Raw genomic sequence first — 18303 nt, forward strand, 5'->3', positions numbered from 1 at the left:
TTCTTAGGGGGCTTTTACACGGCCCAAATCTGGCTGGAAAACCGAGAGCCGATAGATTGGCGCTCGTCTGCCCCATTCACAAGGATCGTTATTGCATGGGGACAAATAATTTTTTACTACGATCGTTTGTCCCCGTGGGTTGCAGCATATCCCCCTATTTAGCCCCCCAGAGCGACCTGCTAACAACTACCGATAAAGGATCCGATTCGCCGATGAACGCGCTTTTGCTCAATTATTGGCCCGGATAAAAGATCCCTTACTGTCGGAGATACACGGCAGTGACATCACATCCTGTTATATTACAGGCTGAATTTGGCTTCTCTGGCGTAGTATAAATAAAGTTCATTGAATTGCGCACAGGATGCGATCACGCGGTGTAATAAATGCTGCAGTCGTCCTGTCCCCGACAGCAGATCTCGGGGGACGAGGGTCTCCAGATGGGAATACCTCGTTCATGGACACATAGGATGTAATGGGGTCTCCCCAACATCCGCTCTTAGGGACCGAACTGCTGCAGAACGTATCATGAGGTGTGAACACGTCCTTTGGGCTTATGACTCTGCGCGCTCGTAAGCTGCATGAGGCCTTGTTCACACAGTGCAAATTTGCTGCAGATTTTGCATACGTTTTTTTTCAAGGCTATGTAGACCTTTCACATCGTTGTTTTTAATAGTATCTGTGTTTGGTGCAACTTTCTAAATACTTATTAAAAATTATTTTAACTTTTTGAGATACAGCTGCTTTATGTTCTGTATATAGAGCAGCTGTATCTAGTGCTGAGACCTGAATCCGTCAGGTCAGCGGGACTGACGGGTTTAGTGTCAGCAGTGTTCACAACTAACAGGTGGGACCCACTGACTGACTCAGGTTCTGTTCCGTTTCTGATTTTTGACTTGAAAAATACATGCAAAATCTGCACCGTGTGAACAAGGCCTTTAAAGGAGTTGTATGTAGATAAAGCTCAATCATATAATGAAAAGTTTCTAATGCACATTTTTTTTTACATTTTAAGCTCTCGATTTGCGGTCAGTGAATGGAAACATTGTTTTTATCCAGAGGCTGAATACCCGTCCTGATCATGCCCTGCTTACACAGCTGCAGGGTTTAGAACAGTGTATCAGGAATCTTCGGCCTCGTCAGGTGCTGTACAAATAGATATTCTCTCTCTCCCCCCACCCAGAATGTTTGTAGGCGTTCAGCCCCAGCATTTTTTGCCGTTTTTCGGGGCGTTAACGGCCTGAAAAACGGCTGAAAATAGGCCGTGTGAACATACCCTAACTATTACATGTTCAAGTTCCCTAGTGGGACTTTAAAAAAAAAAAAAAAAAAAAAAAGCGTCACCACCAATAGGGTGCAAGTTCTCTACATGACCCGGTTTCTGCAAGAGTCGGGAGGCTGCAGGGGCAACCCCCCCCCGTTTAGGTTTCTAATTAAACGCTGCAATTAAAAACTACAACTCGACCCTCAAAAAAACATGTCCTCCTACGGCAATACCGACTGGGGGAGAAAGGGGGAAAAAAAAAGTTATGGCTTTTGGAATGCAGGGAGGTAAAAACAAGAAGATGAGATTCATAGATTGTCAGTCTAGCGCCCCCTGTTAGAAGTTTTGTCAGACATTTGTTTGCAGCTCACTTCCTAGGCTGGTCCTGCAGGTGGCGGTGTTTGGAGGACTTTACCTGGGACCTGCACGGCGGCTCTTCTCGCTGGACGCGGTAAGTAAATGTCACCTCCATGTTGTTCTCCCCACCCCAGGAACACACAGCACAGGCCGAGGTAGCAGCAGTTTTTTGTGTTTTTATTTCGACTGATTTGAGATTATATCTAAAATCTAACCCGGTCAAGTTTAAACCCCTCGACTGGCCGAGACCGGGAATGACGACCTGTCACCCCCTCCCCCGGCTCCCACCCACCTACCCAAATATTAAAACATCTTCAATGTCACAAACACAAGTTTATAATAATTCTTAAAGTCAATATAATATAATATATTCCAAAAAAACAAAATATATAGAAATGAACATCGCACAATCCGGCAACAAAAAAAAAACAACGACTTTTCTTTAAAGTTTATAATTTCTGGAAATGTGTGCGACAAGGGAGGGGTGGTAAAATAAATAATATATGTATAATCTATATGAAAAGCATACACGCAGCACTCGTAGCAAACACCCCCCCCCCCCATAAATATTAAGATGGCCCAATCGTTGTAGATCCCGGAAGAATAAAATTCAGGACATTATAAATTTGCTTCCAGTCTTCGCCTTGTTTTGTGAATATGGATTTTGTATCGGGGGGGGGGGGGGGGGGTCCGGCCCGGGACTCCGGGGATTAAACTTTGGTTTTGAATTGGAGTCATTTAACCCACGGCCGCACTACAAGTCCCAGCATTGCAGGAAGCTGGGGGCTGGGTTTTCGGGGGGTGTCCGGCCTGCTCTGCGCCCTGTGGTTTCCAGGAACCTCATTAGCAGACACATCCTTCCTCCCCCTCGCTGTCTGGGGGCGCACAGGGGGGGGGGGGTTGCGGGTTACAGGCTAAAAAAAAAAAAGTGCAAAGGGGAAATGGTTATAAATAGAGTTGGAGCAGCAGACACCGCGGCTCCGGGCACCCCCTTAGCCCCCATTTGAGTATAATCTTCAGCACGTGGTCGGCCGGCTGCATCTAACCAGGAGCTGGTAATGTAATTATGGGGGGGGGGGCAGGGCGAGCTGACTCCCCAGGGCGGTGATTTTGGTTCCTTGTTGTACCCGCCCGTACGCCCCCCTGCCCTCATCTGGTGTACGGTGGATTGAGAACAGTCTTGCAGGTCCGTATTCTGGCTGGAATACACAGAGGTTGGTCTGGGGGGGGGGTCCGTGGCCCCCCCCCCCCCACACGGAATATCTTACTGCTTGACAAGTCCGAAGGAAGCAGAACATCAGCCAAAGTGCTAACATGGGGGAGGGGGGACCTCGTACACTGATTGTGTCCAGCAAATATAAAACGTTACAGACCTCCGCCTTTGGTTTTTCGGATGCGGGGAGCAAAAAAAAATAAAAAAATTCACTTGCTGTTCCTGCTGCCACCACTAGAGGCCTGGGGCGGAGGTGACAGGCGGAGGACATGGGACTTTGTACACTGTGGACAATACGAGTGGAAGGGCGAGCTAATCACCTTTCCTGTATTCCAGAGGACGGCGGGGCTTTAACTTAACCATTTCCTGCCCAAGCGACACAAAAAAAAGGATACACCTTGATATTGTCTGACAGGACGCACGACCAGCCCCTCTCCAGTGATGTCACATTGGTGTAAAAGGGGGAGTGGGTCCCATCACACCCCCCCCCCCCTATGAGACTAAATTACTCCATTCACCTACATCAAAGATTTCCTAGGGGGGAACCTGTCTTTGACCCCCACCCCTTAAAACCTACGCTATCCAAGTAAACTCCTTGATTGGTCCCCGGCTGACGTCCGGCGTGCAGTCCTCGATCTCATCGTCCTCCAGTATGACGTCATCCTGTGAGTTCTCCGCCTCGTCTTTCCACTTGATGTCATCGTCTTCCTCCCCGACCATGTCTTCATCCACCTTCAGCTCGTCCACATCTTCCAGATAGTGCCCGTCTCCCGAGTACATGGCGTCCGGAGAGTGGCTCCCCCTTGCCACCCCGTGGCCCGCACAGTCCACACACACTCCGTGACGCCGGGAGCCGTGCTTGATGCCCACGCTGGCTGCGGACATGAAGACGCGGTTGCACACTTTACATACGTATTTCTTGTCTTTACTGTGGACCTGGAAAAAGGGGGAAAACAACGGAGAAACGTCAATTTAGGAACATTTTGCGTCTCGCAACATAACGCGATTCCGGTTTTCTTAGGGTCATGTTCACACACAAACTGAAAAACATCTCAATCTGATTTTCAGACGTTTTTTAAGCCACTCGCCATTTTCGCTGCGTTTTTGGAGTCTGAAAAACGGCCCAAGAAGTGACCTGCACTTTTTCGCGGCCGTTTTTAAAAACGGCCCATCGGAACAGAACGCCATTTTTTCCTATTGAAATCAATGGACAGATGTTTGGAGGCGTTCTGCTTCCGATTTTTCGTCCGTTTACTGCCCGAAAACAGGCCGTGTGAACATAACCCTTACTAGGATGGTGTTGATACGTGCGCGCGGCGTGCCCTCATACAGACAGATGGGGGGTGTGCGTGCCCCTGGAGGAAGAGCGCCGGAGAGACTGTCCCCCGGGCTGGCTCTGGTTACATGGGAACGAGACGCGGCTCCGTCAGATGAGGAGACAGATGGTTGTGCAATTATATGACAGCAGAGGACAAGCGAAGAAAGAGCCGACACTGCTGTCATAGCAACCGCGAGACCGGCCTCTAATGAGTCTAGAGAAGTGGCACCGGGGCCGTGTCCCTGAGACTTGGGCAGGAGAGGGTTAAACACGCGAACCGTCTGCAGCAAGAACAGGAGCTCGCATCAGACGATCCACCTAAAAAAAAAAAAAACGTACGATCGGCAGATTGGGGAGCGCCAAGAATCGCCCTCCCTGGGGTATCAGAATCGAGACTCTAGATTGGGACCATGAAAATAGCAGATCGCCCCCTAGTGCCGAGTTCATATATAAATGTAGATTGGATCACTATTTTTTAAAGGGCCACTAACGCTATAAACATCCACCTATCAATGTACATGAAAACAAGGGGGCAACTATTCTGCCCTTCATAGGACTTGGCACTACTCAGCCTCTCCCCAGCTTGAAATGGCTGATAACAGAGAGGCGCAGGCTACCTTCAAAGTGCAACCACCCTAAACAACTAGAAACTAAGTCCCAATTTCAAGGCCCCCGATCACTTCTATGCACTTCTTTCCCAATCAGTTCTGCAGACCCACTGACGGCTCCCCAAGTCGGAAGCTACTACATACAGCAGCTCACGTCTCAGCATCCTTAACCCCCGTGAGTACAGAAGGTCTAATATCCCTTTAAATGGACACTTCCATCTGGTTGCTATGGGTGACACCGTTTTTTCTCTAATTTCAGATTGCTGGAGGTCCCTGCAGAGAACTTCTAGTCTATCCGGGTACAGAAGACCCTGAATCCTCGTTCATCACGGCCAGTCACCAGCAGGGGGCAGAATACAGTCAATCAGGTGCGTCCGGCTCTGTACACCTGAGGGAGTCACTAGCGGATTAATCATTCGCTCGTCCCTCAGATCTTAAGTCTTCCAGACTCCGTTGTTATGGCGGCCGCGACTCCACCCAACGTGTAAATGATTGACCCATAACTTTCCAAAGGAAATACTTATTCTCTTCACTAGTTTGTCTTAAAGGGGAAGTGTCTATTTACTGCCCACTTAACAGGGGCCGTGTCTGTGAACCGGATCTATGGTTTAGAGAAATAGCAAGACCAATGTACAGCGACACAAAATGCTCCAGAGCAAAACCGAATCCTCCCACTGTGGCCCTATATCATCCCACGACTATGTACATGACCCATATACAGAACAATACATGCACATAAAGCACTATAGTGTATGTATATAATATGTACAGACTAAGAACTAGTACAAGAGGATATGTACATTCTCCTATGTGTTCACATCCATATTGGTTTAACATAGGAGGCAGTATTATAGTAGTTATATTCTTGTATATAGGGGCAGTATTATAGTAGTTATATTCTTGTATATAGGAGCAGTATTATAGTAGTTATATTCTTGTATATAGGGGGCAGTATTATAGTAGTTATATTCTTGTATATAGGGGGCAGTATTATAGTAGTTATATTCTTGTATATAGGAGGCAGTATTATAGTAGTTATATTCTTGTATATAGGGGGCAGTATTATAGTAGTTATATTCTTGTATACAGGGAGCAGTATTATAGTAGTTATATTCTTGTATATAGGGAGCAGTATTATAGTAGTTATATTCTTGTACATAGGGGGCAGTATTATAGTAGTTATATTCTTGTATATAGGGGCAGTATTATAGTAGTTATATTCTTGTATATAGGGGCAGTATTATAGTAGTTATATTCTTGTATATAGGAGCAGTATTATAGTAGTTATATTCTTGTATATAGCGGGCAGTATTATAGTAGTTATATTCTTGTATATAGGGAGCAGTATTATAGTAGTTATATTCTTGTATATAGGAGTAGTATTATAGTAGTTATATTCTTGTATATAGGGGGCAGTATTATAGTAGTTATATTCTTGTATATAGGGGGCAGTATTATAGTAGTTATATTCTTGTATATAGGGGCAGTATTATAGTAGTTATATACTTGTATATAGGAGCAGTATTATAGTAGTTATATACTTGTATATAGGAGCAGTATTATAGTAGTTATATTCTTGTATATAGCGGGCAGTATTATAGTAGTTATATTCTTGTATATAGGGAGCAGTATTATAGTAGTTATATTCTTGTATATAGGAGTAGTATTATAGTAGTTATATTCTTGTATATAGGGGGCAGTATTATAGTAGTTATATTCTTGTATATAGGAGCAGTATTATAGTAGTTATATTCTTGTATATAGGAGCAGTATTATAGTAGTTATATTCTTGTATATGGGAGCAGTATTATAGTAGTTATATTCTTGTATATAGCGGGCAGTATTATAGTAGTTATATTCTTGTATATAGGGAGCAGTATTATAGTAGTTATATTCTTGTATATAGGGAGCAGTATTATAGTAGTTATATTCTTGTATACGGAGGGCAGTATTATAGTAGTTATATTCTTGTATATAGGAGCAGTATTATAGTAGTTATATTCTTGTATATAGGGGCAGTATTATAGTAGTTATATTCTTGTATATAGGGGTAGTATTATAGTAGTTATATTCTCGTATATAGGGGTAGTATTATAGTAGTTATATTCTTGTATATAGGGGGCAGTATTATAGTAGTTATATTCTTGTATATAGTGGCAGTATTATAGTAATTATATTCTTGTATATAGGAGCAGTATTATAGTAGTTATATTCTTGTATATAGGGGGCAGTATTATAGTAGTTATATTCTCGTATATAGTGGCAGTACTATAGTAGTTATATTCTTGTATATAGGGAGCAGTATTATAGTAGTTATATTCTTGTATATAGGAGCAGTATTATAGTAGTTATATTCTTGTATATAGGAGCAGTATTATAGTAGTTATATTCTTGTATATAGGGGGCAGTATTATAGTAGTTATATTCTCGTATATAGTGGCAGTACTATAGTAGTTATATTCTTGTATATAGGGAGCAGTATTATAGTAGTTATATTCTTGTATACGGAGGGCAGTATTATAGTAGTTATATTCTTGTATATAGAGGACAGTATTATAGTAGTTATATTCTTGTATATAGGAGCAGTATTATAGTAGTTATATTCTTGTATATAGGGGCAGTATTATAGTAGTTATATTCTTGTATATAGGGGTAGTATTATAGTAGTTATATTCTCGTATATAGGGGTAGTATTATAGTAGTTATATTCTTGTATATAGGGGCAGTATTATAGTAGTTATATTCTTGTATATAGGGGGCAGTATTATAGTAGTTATATTCTTGTATATAGGGGGCAGTATTATAGTAGTTATATTCTTGTATATAGGGAGCAGTATTATAGTAGTTATATTCTTGTATATAGGGAGCAGTATTATAGTAGTTATATTCTTGTATATAGGGGGCAGTATTATAGTAGTTATATTCTTGTATATAGAGGACAGTATTATAGTAGTTATATTCTTGTATATAGGAGCAGTATTATAGTAGTTATATTCTTGTATATAGGGGCAGTATTATAGTAGTTATATTCTTGTATATAGGGGTAGTATTATAGTAGTTATATTCTCGTATATAGGGGTAGTATTATAGTAGTTATATTCTTGTATATAGGGGCAGTATTATAGTAGTTATATTCTTGTATATAGGGGGCAGTATTATAGTAGTTATATTCTTGTATATAGGGGGCAGTATTATAGTAGTTATATTCTTGTATATAGGGAGCAGTATTATAGTAGTTATATTCTTGTATATAGGGAGCAGTATTATAGTAGTTATATTCTTGTATATAGGGGCAGTATTATATTAGTTATATTCTTGTATATAGGGGCAGTATTATAGTAGTTATATTCTTGTACATAGGAGCAGTATTATAGTAGTTATATTCCTGTATATATAGGACAGTATTATAGTAGTTATATTCTTGTATATAGGGGCAGTATTATAGTAGTTATATTCTTGTTTATAGGAGCAGTATTATAGTAGTTATATTCTTGTATATAGGGGGCAGTATTATAGTAGTTATATTCTTGTATATAGATGGAGTATTATAGTAGTTATATTCTTGTATATAGGAGTAGTATTATAGTAGTTATATTCTTGTATATAGGGGTAGTATTATAGTAGTTATATTCTCGTATATAGGGGTAGTATTATAGTAGTTATATTCTTGTATATAGGGAGCAGTATTATAGTAGTTATATTCTTGTATATAGGAGCAGTATTATAGATTTCTTCTTTTTTTGGTAGTACAACGAGTGAATGGGTTTGGACAACCACAATCTAAGGGGACAAGGAACACAGGAGCTCCTCTCAGGGTAAGAATATAGGATTTATACCAGATTTTTCTGACTATAGGTGGATCTGTCATTTTTACACTTTACATTTCCGCGTGTTCTCACTTATTAGTTAATGTGACTTTGTTTGAGTATTCTGGATTTATACTTGCACGCCGCCATTGACACATTTACCCCTATTACGGTGCATAGGCAGTGAAGTGTCAATCAGCGGTTAGAGGGCGGTGGAGTATTAATGTATACATATACCTGGACTCATATTTGCGTCGCTGGCCGAGCGCCACAAGCAGAAGTCCAAAATAGTTAATAAGTGACGGCACGCTATAAGCAGCGTGGCTCAATTTTTGTTGCCCTCAGACGGCATATTTATCTGAGCGATCCTTTTTTTATAAAAATTTAGGTAAATGTATTTTTATAAAACGTCAACCACATAGCGGAGGAACGAGGCCGCATGAATATTAACGCATCTAGTTTGATATCGGAATGGTGTTACTGGGTCACGTTCCCTTCTCTTATATACGATACATTTTTAATAGGAAACTACCACAAACAACACCTTGCACTTGTATGGCTTTTCCTATTTGGAAAGCCCCAGTTTAGAAGAGGGTCCCTTGGAAATACACTGAACAAACGGGGCCCCGCAGGGACACCAGAGCATGGCCGGGCACCCATATAAACTGACGCAATTCCCTAATATACAGCAGAATACAGGCTGCAGATCTGCAATGTACATGTCCCGTTGCTAGATAGATATAAACGTTTTACAGGCACAGCCCCTAACACATAACCGCTACCCCACCGCTTCGTTCATATGAGGGGACTTGCACCCCTATCATGTGCTAGAAGTAAAAATGGCGCCGCGCAGGGATATCACTTCCTTTCCTGCATTGTGGATAAGCTGCGGAGATGGCCCTGGAGTGCACAGGATGTGGGGTGTCTCAATACGACAGGAAGCGGCCGCCCGGCCCCGACCTATTTCCAGTCCTTGGACGCTGCAGGTTTAAGGTCAGTGAGGAGGAAATGGTCAGAACCGTCCAAGTCGGCGCTGCCGCTCTGTAACCTTCACAGCGGAACGGAGTCTACATACAAAACGAGACCACAAGAAACGGTGACCCACAAAGGATTGTGTTCTATTGGTGAGGTGTCGTCGCAGTGTAACGCGGGTGGATGTGAGTGTTATCCTGGGTTCAGGTATTAAAGGGTCTCCAGGGGGATGTATGTAGGTTATATCACCCCCTGTGCAATACAGGATAAGGAGGAACTCCGTGTCCTCGGTATAAGGTAGGGGATCATATTATATACACTGAAGGGATTGTCCCATCAGGACAACCCCTGTCCTTATGGATGTGAAGGGGGGTGGGGGGTGTTTCTCATTCTAGACCCCTCTATGAACCAAAGAGGAGAGACGTTCATGATCAGCAGCTCCTACTCTGGTGGTTTCCATTCACTTATAGCTGACATATAACACCGCAGCGTCGGACCCGCTACCTCTTTAAAATGGGTTTATTTGGGTGTTAAAAATGGGTCACCTTTACCCAATATCCCATATTAGGGCAAATGGACATCAGAGGGGGATCCTTTGTGGCAGACCCAGCCCCGTCCATGCATTATATGGTCGAAATTCATTTTAATGGCTGCCATGTAATACTCCAGCAACCGGCAGCGATATCCGCATGGCATTCACAACGTTAACTTTATTCACGCCATTTCCAAAAATAAAAGAAGGGAGTGAGGAATTCGATAAGACTTCTTAGTCACAAAGATTCGACCTGCGCATCAAATTGTGCACAGATGGCGCCGTCATCATCCGCGCCGCGAGAATAGGACTTCGCGCAGACAACACTGCGGACCCCTTGTTGGTCTCATCTCCGCAGACATGTCGGGGGCTGCAGTATCTGACGTGCACAGAGTCCGTGGATGAGTAATACGTAACCTTGTTCACCTAGTCCCAGGGGACCCCTGTGAGGTTCGGGATATGACATGATGATCTGTCGACGTTCGTTATAATGATGTCGAGAGTCTCCTGGTCCTCGGCCGCCTCCATAACAACGGGATTCTCTACAGACCGACATTAACGATTCTTGTAACGAGGGAATTTTAATTGCACGATGAACAAGTGAGTGACCACATGACCATAAGAGATGATCAAATCTTGATTATTTTGTTGCCATGGAAACAGGAGATTAAATTAAAGGGTCACATCTCATGGCCGCACAAAAGCCCCTGCGTGAAGTGCAATAAGAAATGCAGCGGAGGAAAGGACGGACTGGAGGGGGTCACTGACGGCTGTAAAGCCTCATGGGAGCGCCGGCCGACATCCCGCAAGGCTGACAGCAGCGCGGTAATAATGTCTCATTATACAGGACGAGTACACAGAGAACCCATCTATGAGGTTACAAAGCAGCACGGAGCGCTTATTCGGATGGGTCTGACCATTTCCTCTCCACGACCTAAAATCCAGAGTCCGAGAGCTGGAAGTAGGTCGTGTCGGGCGAGCGCATCCTGCACCATTACTAGTAGATTTTGTCATATTCTGATCATACTCTGCAGCTCACATTGCCGGTGACTAATACTATAAAAGAGCTATTTCTGTCAATACTTTATAGTGGAAGGTGATTTCTCCTGTGCTCACTGTCGCCCCCTACTGAGTAATACACCATATGAGCTGCAAGAGGAGTGAGGGCAATGCGTTGACAACTGCTCTGTCTGAAAATAAGTCGTCATTTTTCAAACTCTTAACTTCACACGCATTCATCGGAATTAGGTTTGCAGACATATCGACATATCCAGAAACAACCGCATTACATGCATAGCAGGGATTTTCCGTCACAGAAACTTCTGCAAAGTCACACGTGAACATACCCCAATACTGCCCCCTATATACAGAATATAACTACTATAATACTGCTCCTATATACAAGAATATAACTACTATAATACTGCCCCCTATATACAAGAATATAACTACTGTAATACTGCCCCCTATATACAAGAATATAACTACTATAATACTGCCCCCTATATACAAGAATATAACTAATATAATACTGTTCCCTATATACAACAATATAACTATAATACTGCTCCTATATACAAGAATATAACTACTATAATACTGCCCCCTATATACAAGAATATAACTACTATAATACTCCCCTATATACAAGAATATAACTACTATAATACTGCCCCTATATATAAGAATATAACTACTATAATACTGCTCCTATATACAAGAATATAACTACTATAATACTGCCCCCTATATACAAGAATATAACTACTATAATACTGCCCCTATATACAAGAATATAACTACTATAATACTGCCCCCTATATACAAGAATATAACTACTATAATACTGCCCCCTATACACAAGAATATAACTACTATAATACTGCCCCTATATACAAGAATATAACTACTATAATACTGCCCCTATATACAAGAATATAACTACTATAATACTGCTCCTATATACAAGAATATAACTACTATAATACTGCCCCCTATATACAAGAATATAACTACTATAATACTGCCCCTATATACAAGAATATAACTACTATAATACTGCCCCTATATACAAGAATATAACTACTATAATACTGCCCCCTATATACAAGAATATAACTACTATAATACTGCCCCCTATACACAAGAATATAACTACTATAATACTGCTCCTATATACAAGAATATAACTACTATAATACTGCCCCCTATATACAAGAATATAACTAATATAATACTGTTCCCTATATACAACAATATAACTATAATACTGCTCCTATATACAAGAATATAACTACTATAATACTGCCCCCTATATACAAGAATATAACTACTATAATACTCCCCTATATACAAGAATATAACTACTATAATACTGCCCCTATATATAAGAATATAACTACTATAATACTGCCTCTATATACAAGAATATAACTACTATAATACTGCCCCCTATATACAACAATATAACTATAATACTGCTCCTATATACAAGAATATAACTACTATAATACTGCCCCCTATATACAAGAATATAACTACTATAATACTCCCCTATATACAAGAATATAACTACTATAATACTGCCCCTATATACAAGAATATAACTACTATAATACTGCTCCCTATATACAAGAATATAACTAATATAATACTGCCCCTATATACAAGAATATAACTACTATAATACTGCCCCCTATATACAAGAATATAACTACTATAATACTGCCTCCTATATACAAGAATATAACTAATATAATACTCCCCCTATATACAAGAATATAACTACTATAATACTGCCCCTATATACAAGAATATAACTACTATAATACTGCTCCTATATACAAGAATATAACTAATATAATACTCCCCCTATATACAAGAATATAACTACTATAATACTGCCCCTATATACAAGAATATAACTACTATAATACTGCCCCCTATATACAAGAATATAACTACTATAATACTGCCCCTATATACAAGAATATAACTACTATAATACTGCCCCCTATATACAAGAATATAACTACTATAATACTGCCCCCTATATACAAGAATATAACTACTATAATACTGCCCCTATATACAAGAATATAACTACTATAATACTGCTCCTATATACAAGAATATAACTACTATAATACTGCCCCTATATACAAGAATATAACTACTATAATACTTCTCCCTATATACAAGAATATAACTACTATAATACTGCCCCCTATATACAAGAATATAACTACTATAATACTGCCCCCTATATACAAGAATATAACTACTATAATACTGCTCCCTATATACAAGAATATAACTACTATAATACTGCCCCTATATACAAGAATATAACTACTATAATACTGCCCCTATATACAAGAATATAACTACTCTAATACTGCTCCTATATACAAGAATATAACTACTATAATACTGCCCCCTATATACAAGAATATAACTACTATAATACTGCCCCCTATATACAAGAATATAATTACTATTATACTGCCCCTATATACAAGAATATAACTACTATAATACTGCCCCCTATATACAAGAATATAACTACTATAATACTGCCCCCTATATACAAGAATATAACTACTATAATACTGCTCCTATATACAAGAATATAACTACTATAATACTTCTCCTATGTACAAGAATATAACTACTATAATACTGCCCCCTATATACAAGAATATAACTACTATAATACTGCCCCCTATATACAAGAATATAACTACTATAATACTGCCCCCTATATACAAGAATATAATTACTATAATACTGCCCCCTATATACAAGAATATAACTACTATAATACTGCCCCCTATATACAAGAATATAACTACTATAATACTGCCCCCTATATACAAGAATATAACTACTATAATAGTGCCCTCTATATACAAGAATATAACTACCATAATACTGCTACCTATATACAAGAATATAACTACTATAATACTGCTCCTATATACAAGAATATAACTACTATAATACTGCCCCCTATATACAAGAATATAACTACTATAATACTGCCCCTATATACAAGAATATGAATGTTCCCATATAGAGAACACATTTTAAAATATAATGTACATACAGAGTTCAATATAACAACGTTTCCCCTTCCCCCATCACATTGTATGTAGTAGAACAGCCGGCCGCTGAGTTTCTTACCAGGGTGTGACGCTTCATGTGTTCTCTCCTTGTAAACTTCTTGCCGCAGATCTCGCAGGGATATGGTCGCTCCCCCGTATGCGATCGCATGTGTCTTTTCAGGATGCATTGGTGCATGGCGGAGAAGCTGCAGTACGGACACTTGAACTTCTTCCGGATAACCGTGAACTCGTTCACTGCAGATGAGGAGAGTGGATCAGCAATAAATCGCATACAAATCTAATGCATCATATCCGCTATAAGAAACGTAACATCAGATAATAGACAGGGGGCTAAGAGGGTCCAGAGTATAATGTACGGGCTGATCTAGTATATTACTGTACCGTAGCGCTGCGGAGAATACCCGGCTCACGCGTAAAGACTGACCCTTTCATACGCATAGTCGTGGATCCTTCCAGTAATACAATAAGTCATCCCCTCCCCCTCCCGACTCCTCTCCTCCTGCCCTGTGCCATGTCTGATATCAACCAATGTCCTCAGATAACTGGACCGGTCTGCTCTGTAATGCCAGGAGCAAACCCAAGGGCCACGTCGCACCGCAGCCGGGAGCCACGTCGCACCGCAGCCGGGAGCCACGTCGCACCGCAGCCGGGAGCCACGTCGCACGCTGTATAAATACTTGCATGTTATATTAAACAATTTATTATTTCTGGTTTTGTGCGGTCATTGTTCCAGCATTTAAACCCAGTGATCGTAACGTAAAAGGGATTCCTTGTTATGCCTCATCTGTTGCGTATTCAATTCACAGAATTACCAGAACAAGATACCAGTAATATTGTGGGGGCACTTGGTGCCTCGTGCCTCAGTACTGGCCTTGGTTTTTAGCTGCGATCACCCATGTTTTCTCTTTCACATCCCACCTGCTAAAAAAGTAATAGAGGAAGTGGCCATTGCCCTGGATCGGATAATGTTTTAACCCATTCATTCCAGGATGAGAATGATCAATCTCAATGATTTTGTACTAAAATTTTTATTAACATCGGTAATGGATGAAAAACTAGTGGAGAATCGGTGACGTCACCGGCAGAGCGGCCGACATCAAAGCCGGCGGGACTGTAAAACCTGGGAGGTGTCGGGGCAATCGTGGGAGTAAACGACGGGCGGGAAAAAACACAAACTTCATCATTAAAAATCCTGAAGCAAAACAAATAGTTTACAAACTTACAGATCAGAGAGAAAAGCAGAGTCATAAGTGACAAATATCATTTTATAGGGCGCAGCCGGCGTGTCTCCTCATGACAAACCTTCCTGAAAAAGTTTTTGTACGGATGCCTGCAGCTCCTCTACTGTTGTATTCCCATGACAACACTGCTGGTCTTTGCGCTGATGGTTCAATGTTATCTTACCGATACAAAATACCATCCATATCAATATATATGGACATTGATATGGATGGTATTTTGTATCGGTAAGATAACATTGAACCATCAGCGCAAAGACCAGCAGTGTTGTCATGGGAATACAAGACTAGAGGAGCTGTAGGCATCAGTACAAAAACTTTTTCGAATGGCAAAGACCAGATTTTGGCGTCCGTCATGGACTTCAATCATTATAACATTTTCAACACTTTCTATATTAATCAGCAAAGCGTCGGGGAAACCAGAACCGAAGCTCAAGAGGAAAGTGGCCGCGACCGGACAAGTCCCTCAAATATTTCAAGCAAAAAAAAAACCTTTAAGATGCCCATAAATAATCAATATCCGACAAATCTGCCAACCAAATAATTTTTAGCCAGATCGGGGGGGGGGGGGGGGGGGTTTACATGTGGACAGATCGATCGACTGTGGTCATGGAGTCTCTAGTCAACGGGAGATCATTTTTTTGGGGTGCAAATAATTTTTGTAGCATTTGTCTACGTTAAGCTGTGGGCGTCTTATTGGCTTTTGTTTGAGTTCCAGGCTTTTAAGTGTCACTGATAAGTGTAGGTTTAGTGGGGTCGTCCCCTATAGGGGTCACCAGTTGGAGAGGGGAGCTGCGCCCATTGCTGGGAACCCCTGTGATTGGCAGTGACACTCAGAAACTTGGCCTTTGCACGGCTGATCTAGTAAAAGACGAGCAGGACAGACAAAGAAGAAGAGGGGAACTTACGAGAGAGCGAGTGGGTACCTTTGGGCAGGTATTCAAAAAGCAAAGAACTTTCCTCGCCCAGGACGTCGGCCTTGAGAGAGAGCAGGCTGTTCTTGCTCAGGAGGGCGCTGCGTAGGTTGGACACGCTGGTGACCTGTGGGTGATTGTCTTTCTCCAGACCCAGCGTGTGAGGTAAGTAATTGGGTTCCCCGCCTTGTAAGGACTCTTCTCCTTGCGAGTACAGGTCTACTCGTTCCTCCCGGCTGTCGGAGCTGCCCGGCTCTATCACCGTCACGTCGTCACCTGAGAGAGGAAGAAAGGAAGGAGGTTAAGATGGCAGAGAACAGGTTGGCATACTGGGTACAACGGTCAACGAGATTCGGAAGTGCCGAAATAAAGTTTACGCTGAATGTAGATACCGTGCCCACCCCTCATGGTTGGCAAGATGGGCAAGAGCTTCCTTGTCACCATGCCACACGTGTCTTACTTCTTAGCATCGGAGGAGAGCACCGCCACATTCGCATATACCGCCCCAATTCATTTTGGTCCCGATTGGCACCCAATAACTCAGTCTTCTCTGGGCATCTTACAGCCTTTCCCACCAGGACTACTGTAATCCGGGACGGCGCCGACAGGTTCTTAGTCTAAATTGACCTTTTGCTTATAATTTCATGGGACATCAAATAACCGGGTAGTATGTTCCATGGACATGTGACCTGCCCGCGACGTCTCCTCTCGTTTCAGCCCAGTTTGGTTGGCGTCGCTGTTATCCATGCCGTCTCAGCGTAGATTAGATGCTGAGGGTAAAGTTTCCATAGTGTAACAGAACCCGGGTCTTCTATCTATACATCGAACCTCTGTCTTGGGGCCTGTTCACATCACCGTTGGCTTTGCAATCCGGGTTTTCGTCGGGTGAACCCCGCAACGGAAAGTCAAACTGTAACCACAGCTTCCGTTTCCGTCACCATTGATATCGATGGTGACGGAAACATTGCTAATGGTTTCCGGTCGTCACCATTCCGGAAGGTTTCCGTCTTTCCGACAGAATCAATAGCGCAGTCGACTCAGATATTGATTCCGTCGTTAAAATGAAAACCTCCCGGAATGGTGACGAACGGAAACAGGAACGGAAAGCTGATGTGAACAAGGCCCTAAGGCCTTATGCACACGAACAAAGGCTATTGGTTACTGGAATGGGGCGGGGGATAAGATTCTGCAGCAAATCAATTGAAAACAGAGAATTCTGCCAGCATGTTGGCAGCCGAAAGCGTGTGCCGTATACATCACTATATAGTACCGTCTCGTTACACCGTATATTTGACTTGTCGTAGGTTCCCCAATATAATAATAATAACTCATACGTGGCGCAGGCGGCACGATGCTTTGGAGAACGACGAGGGCAAGGCCGAGCGCGCGTGCGGGTTCTACGGCCAGGAAGGAAAGGGTTAATCGGAGACGGCTCTGGTCAGATTAGTTCAGCCATGAATTATAGAACAGTCCGAAGCCATTAAAGCAGCGAGCTGGAGGTACGTGATACGTGGTAGAGATGGGGGCGGCTCATCCTCGCACCGAGCCGACCTTCCCAACACAGGATGAAATATGTAGAGACCAACCTCAGAAGCAAACAGGTCACCGGCCACCGGGGGGCGGCAGTGAGGCGTAAGGCATTCTGGACCTCCGGGTTGTCCCCAGTAATAGAGGAAGGGAATGGATTGGTATTATATATTTATATTAAAATTCCTGTAATAAAACATCAATGGGAGCGGATAGGCAGCGGATTACCGATACTCGGGCTTATTGGACGATGGTTTTAGGCCTCATCCACACGACATTCTATCCTATGGGCCAACGCACACGACCGTGGTTTCCATTGTCCGTGCGTCAACCGTAGCACAGACCGCAAAAAAAATAGGATGTCGTTTTACAGAACGCAATTGTAGTCAATGCACATCTTGTGAGCGCACGGTCCGGGATTGTGGACGGC

At 42.0% G+C, this 18303-nt stretch overlaps 1 protein-coding gene and 1 long non-coding RNA gene across 3 annotated transcripts in view; one reads left to right on the top strand and one right to left on the bottom strand.

The window, feature by feature from the left end:
* Positions 1–1774: 1774 nt before the first annotated feature.
* Positions 1775–18303, bottom strand: part of LOC142665701 (zinc finger and BTB domain-containing protein 46-like) — a 36016-nt gene continuing 19487 nt past the window's right edge. The window contains exons 4-6 of one of the 2 annotated variants that reach the window (XM_075845446.1): positions 16359–16622; positions 14253–14428; positions 1775–3767 (exon numbers count right to left, since the gene is read on the bottom strand). In XM_075845446.1, the coding sequence (XP_075701561.1) occupies positions 3405–3767; positions 14253–14428; positions 16359–16622 (803 nt within the window). In that variant the 3' untranslated portion in view covers positions 1775–3404. Of the gene's footprint in view, positions 3768–14252; positions 14429–16340; positions 16623–18303 lie in introns of both variants that reach the window. The other variant, XM_075845445.1, reaches the window with a different exon arrangement.
* Positions 2874–14870, top strand: LOC142665704 (uncharacterized). The gene is made up of 3 exons (XR_012851548.1): positions 2874–4932; positions 5017–5125; positions 14302–14870. It is a non-coding gene; the product is annotated as an uncharacterized LOC142665704 (long non-coding RNA).

This window comes from Rhinoderma darwinii, chromosome 13 (genome assembly GCF_050947455.1).
Source record: "Rhinoderma darwinii isolate aRhiDar2 chromosome 13, aRhiDar2.hap1, whole genome shotgun sequence".
NCBI classification, from domain to species: Eukaryota; Metazoa; Chordata; class Amphibia; order Anura; family Rhinodermatidae; genus Rhinoderma; species Rhinoderma darwinii.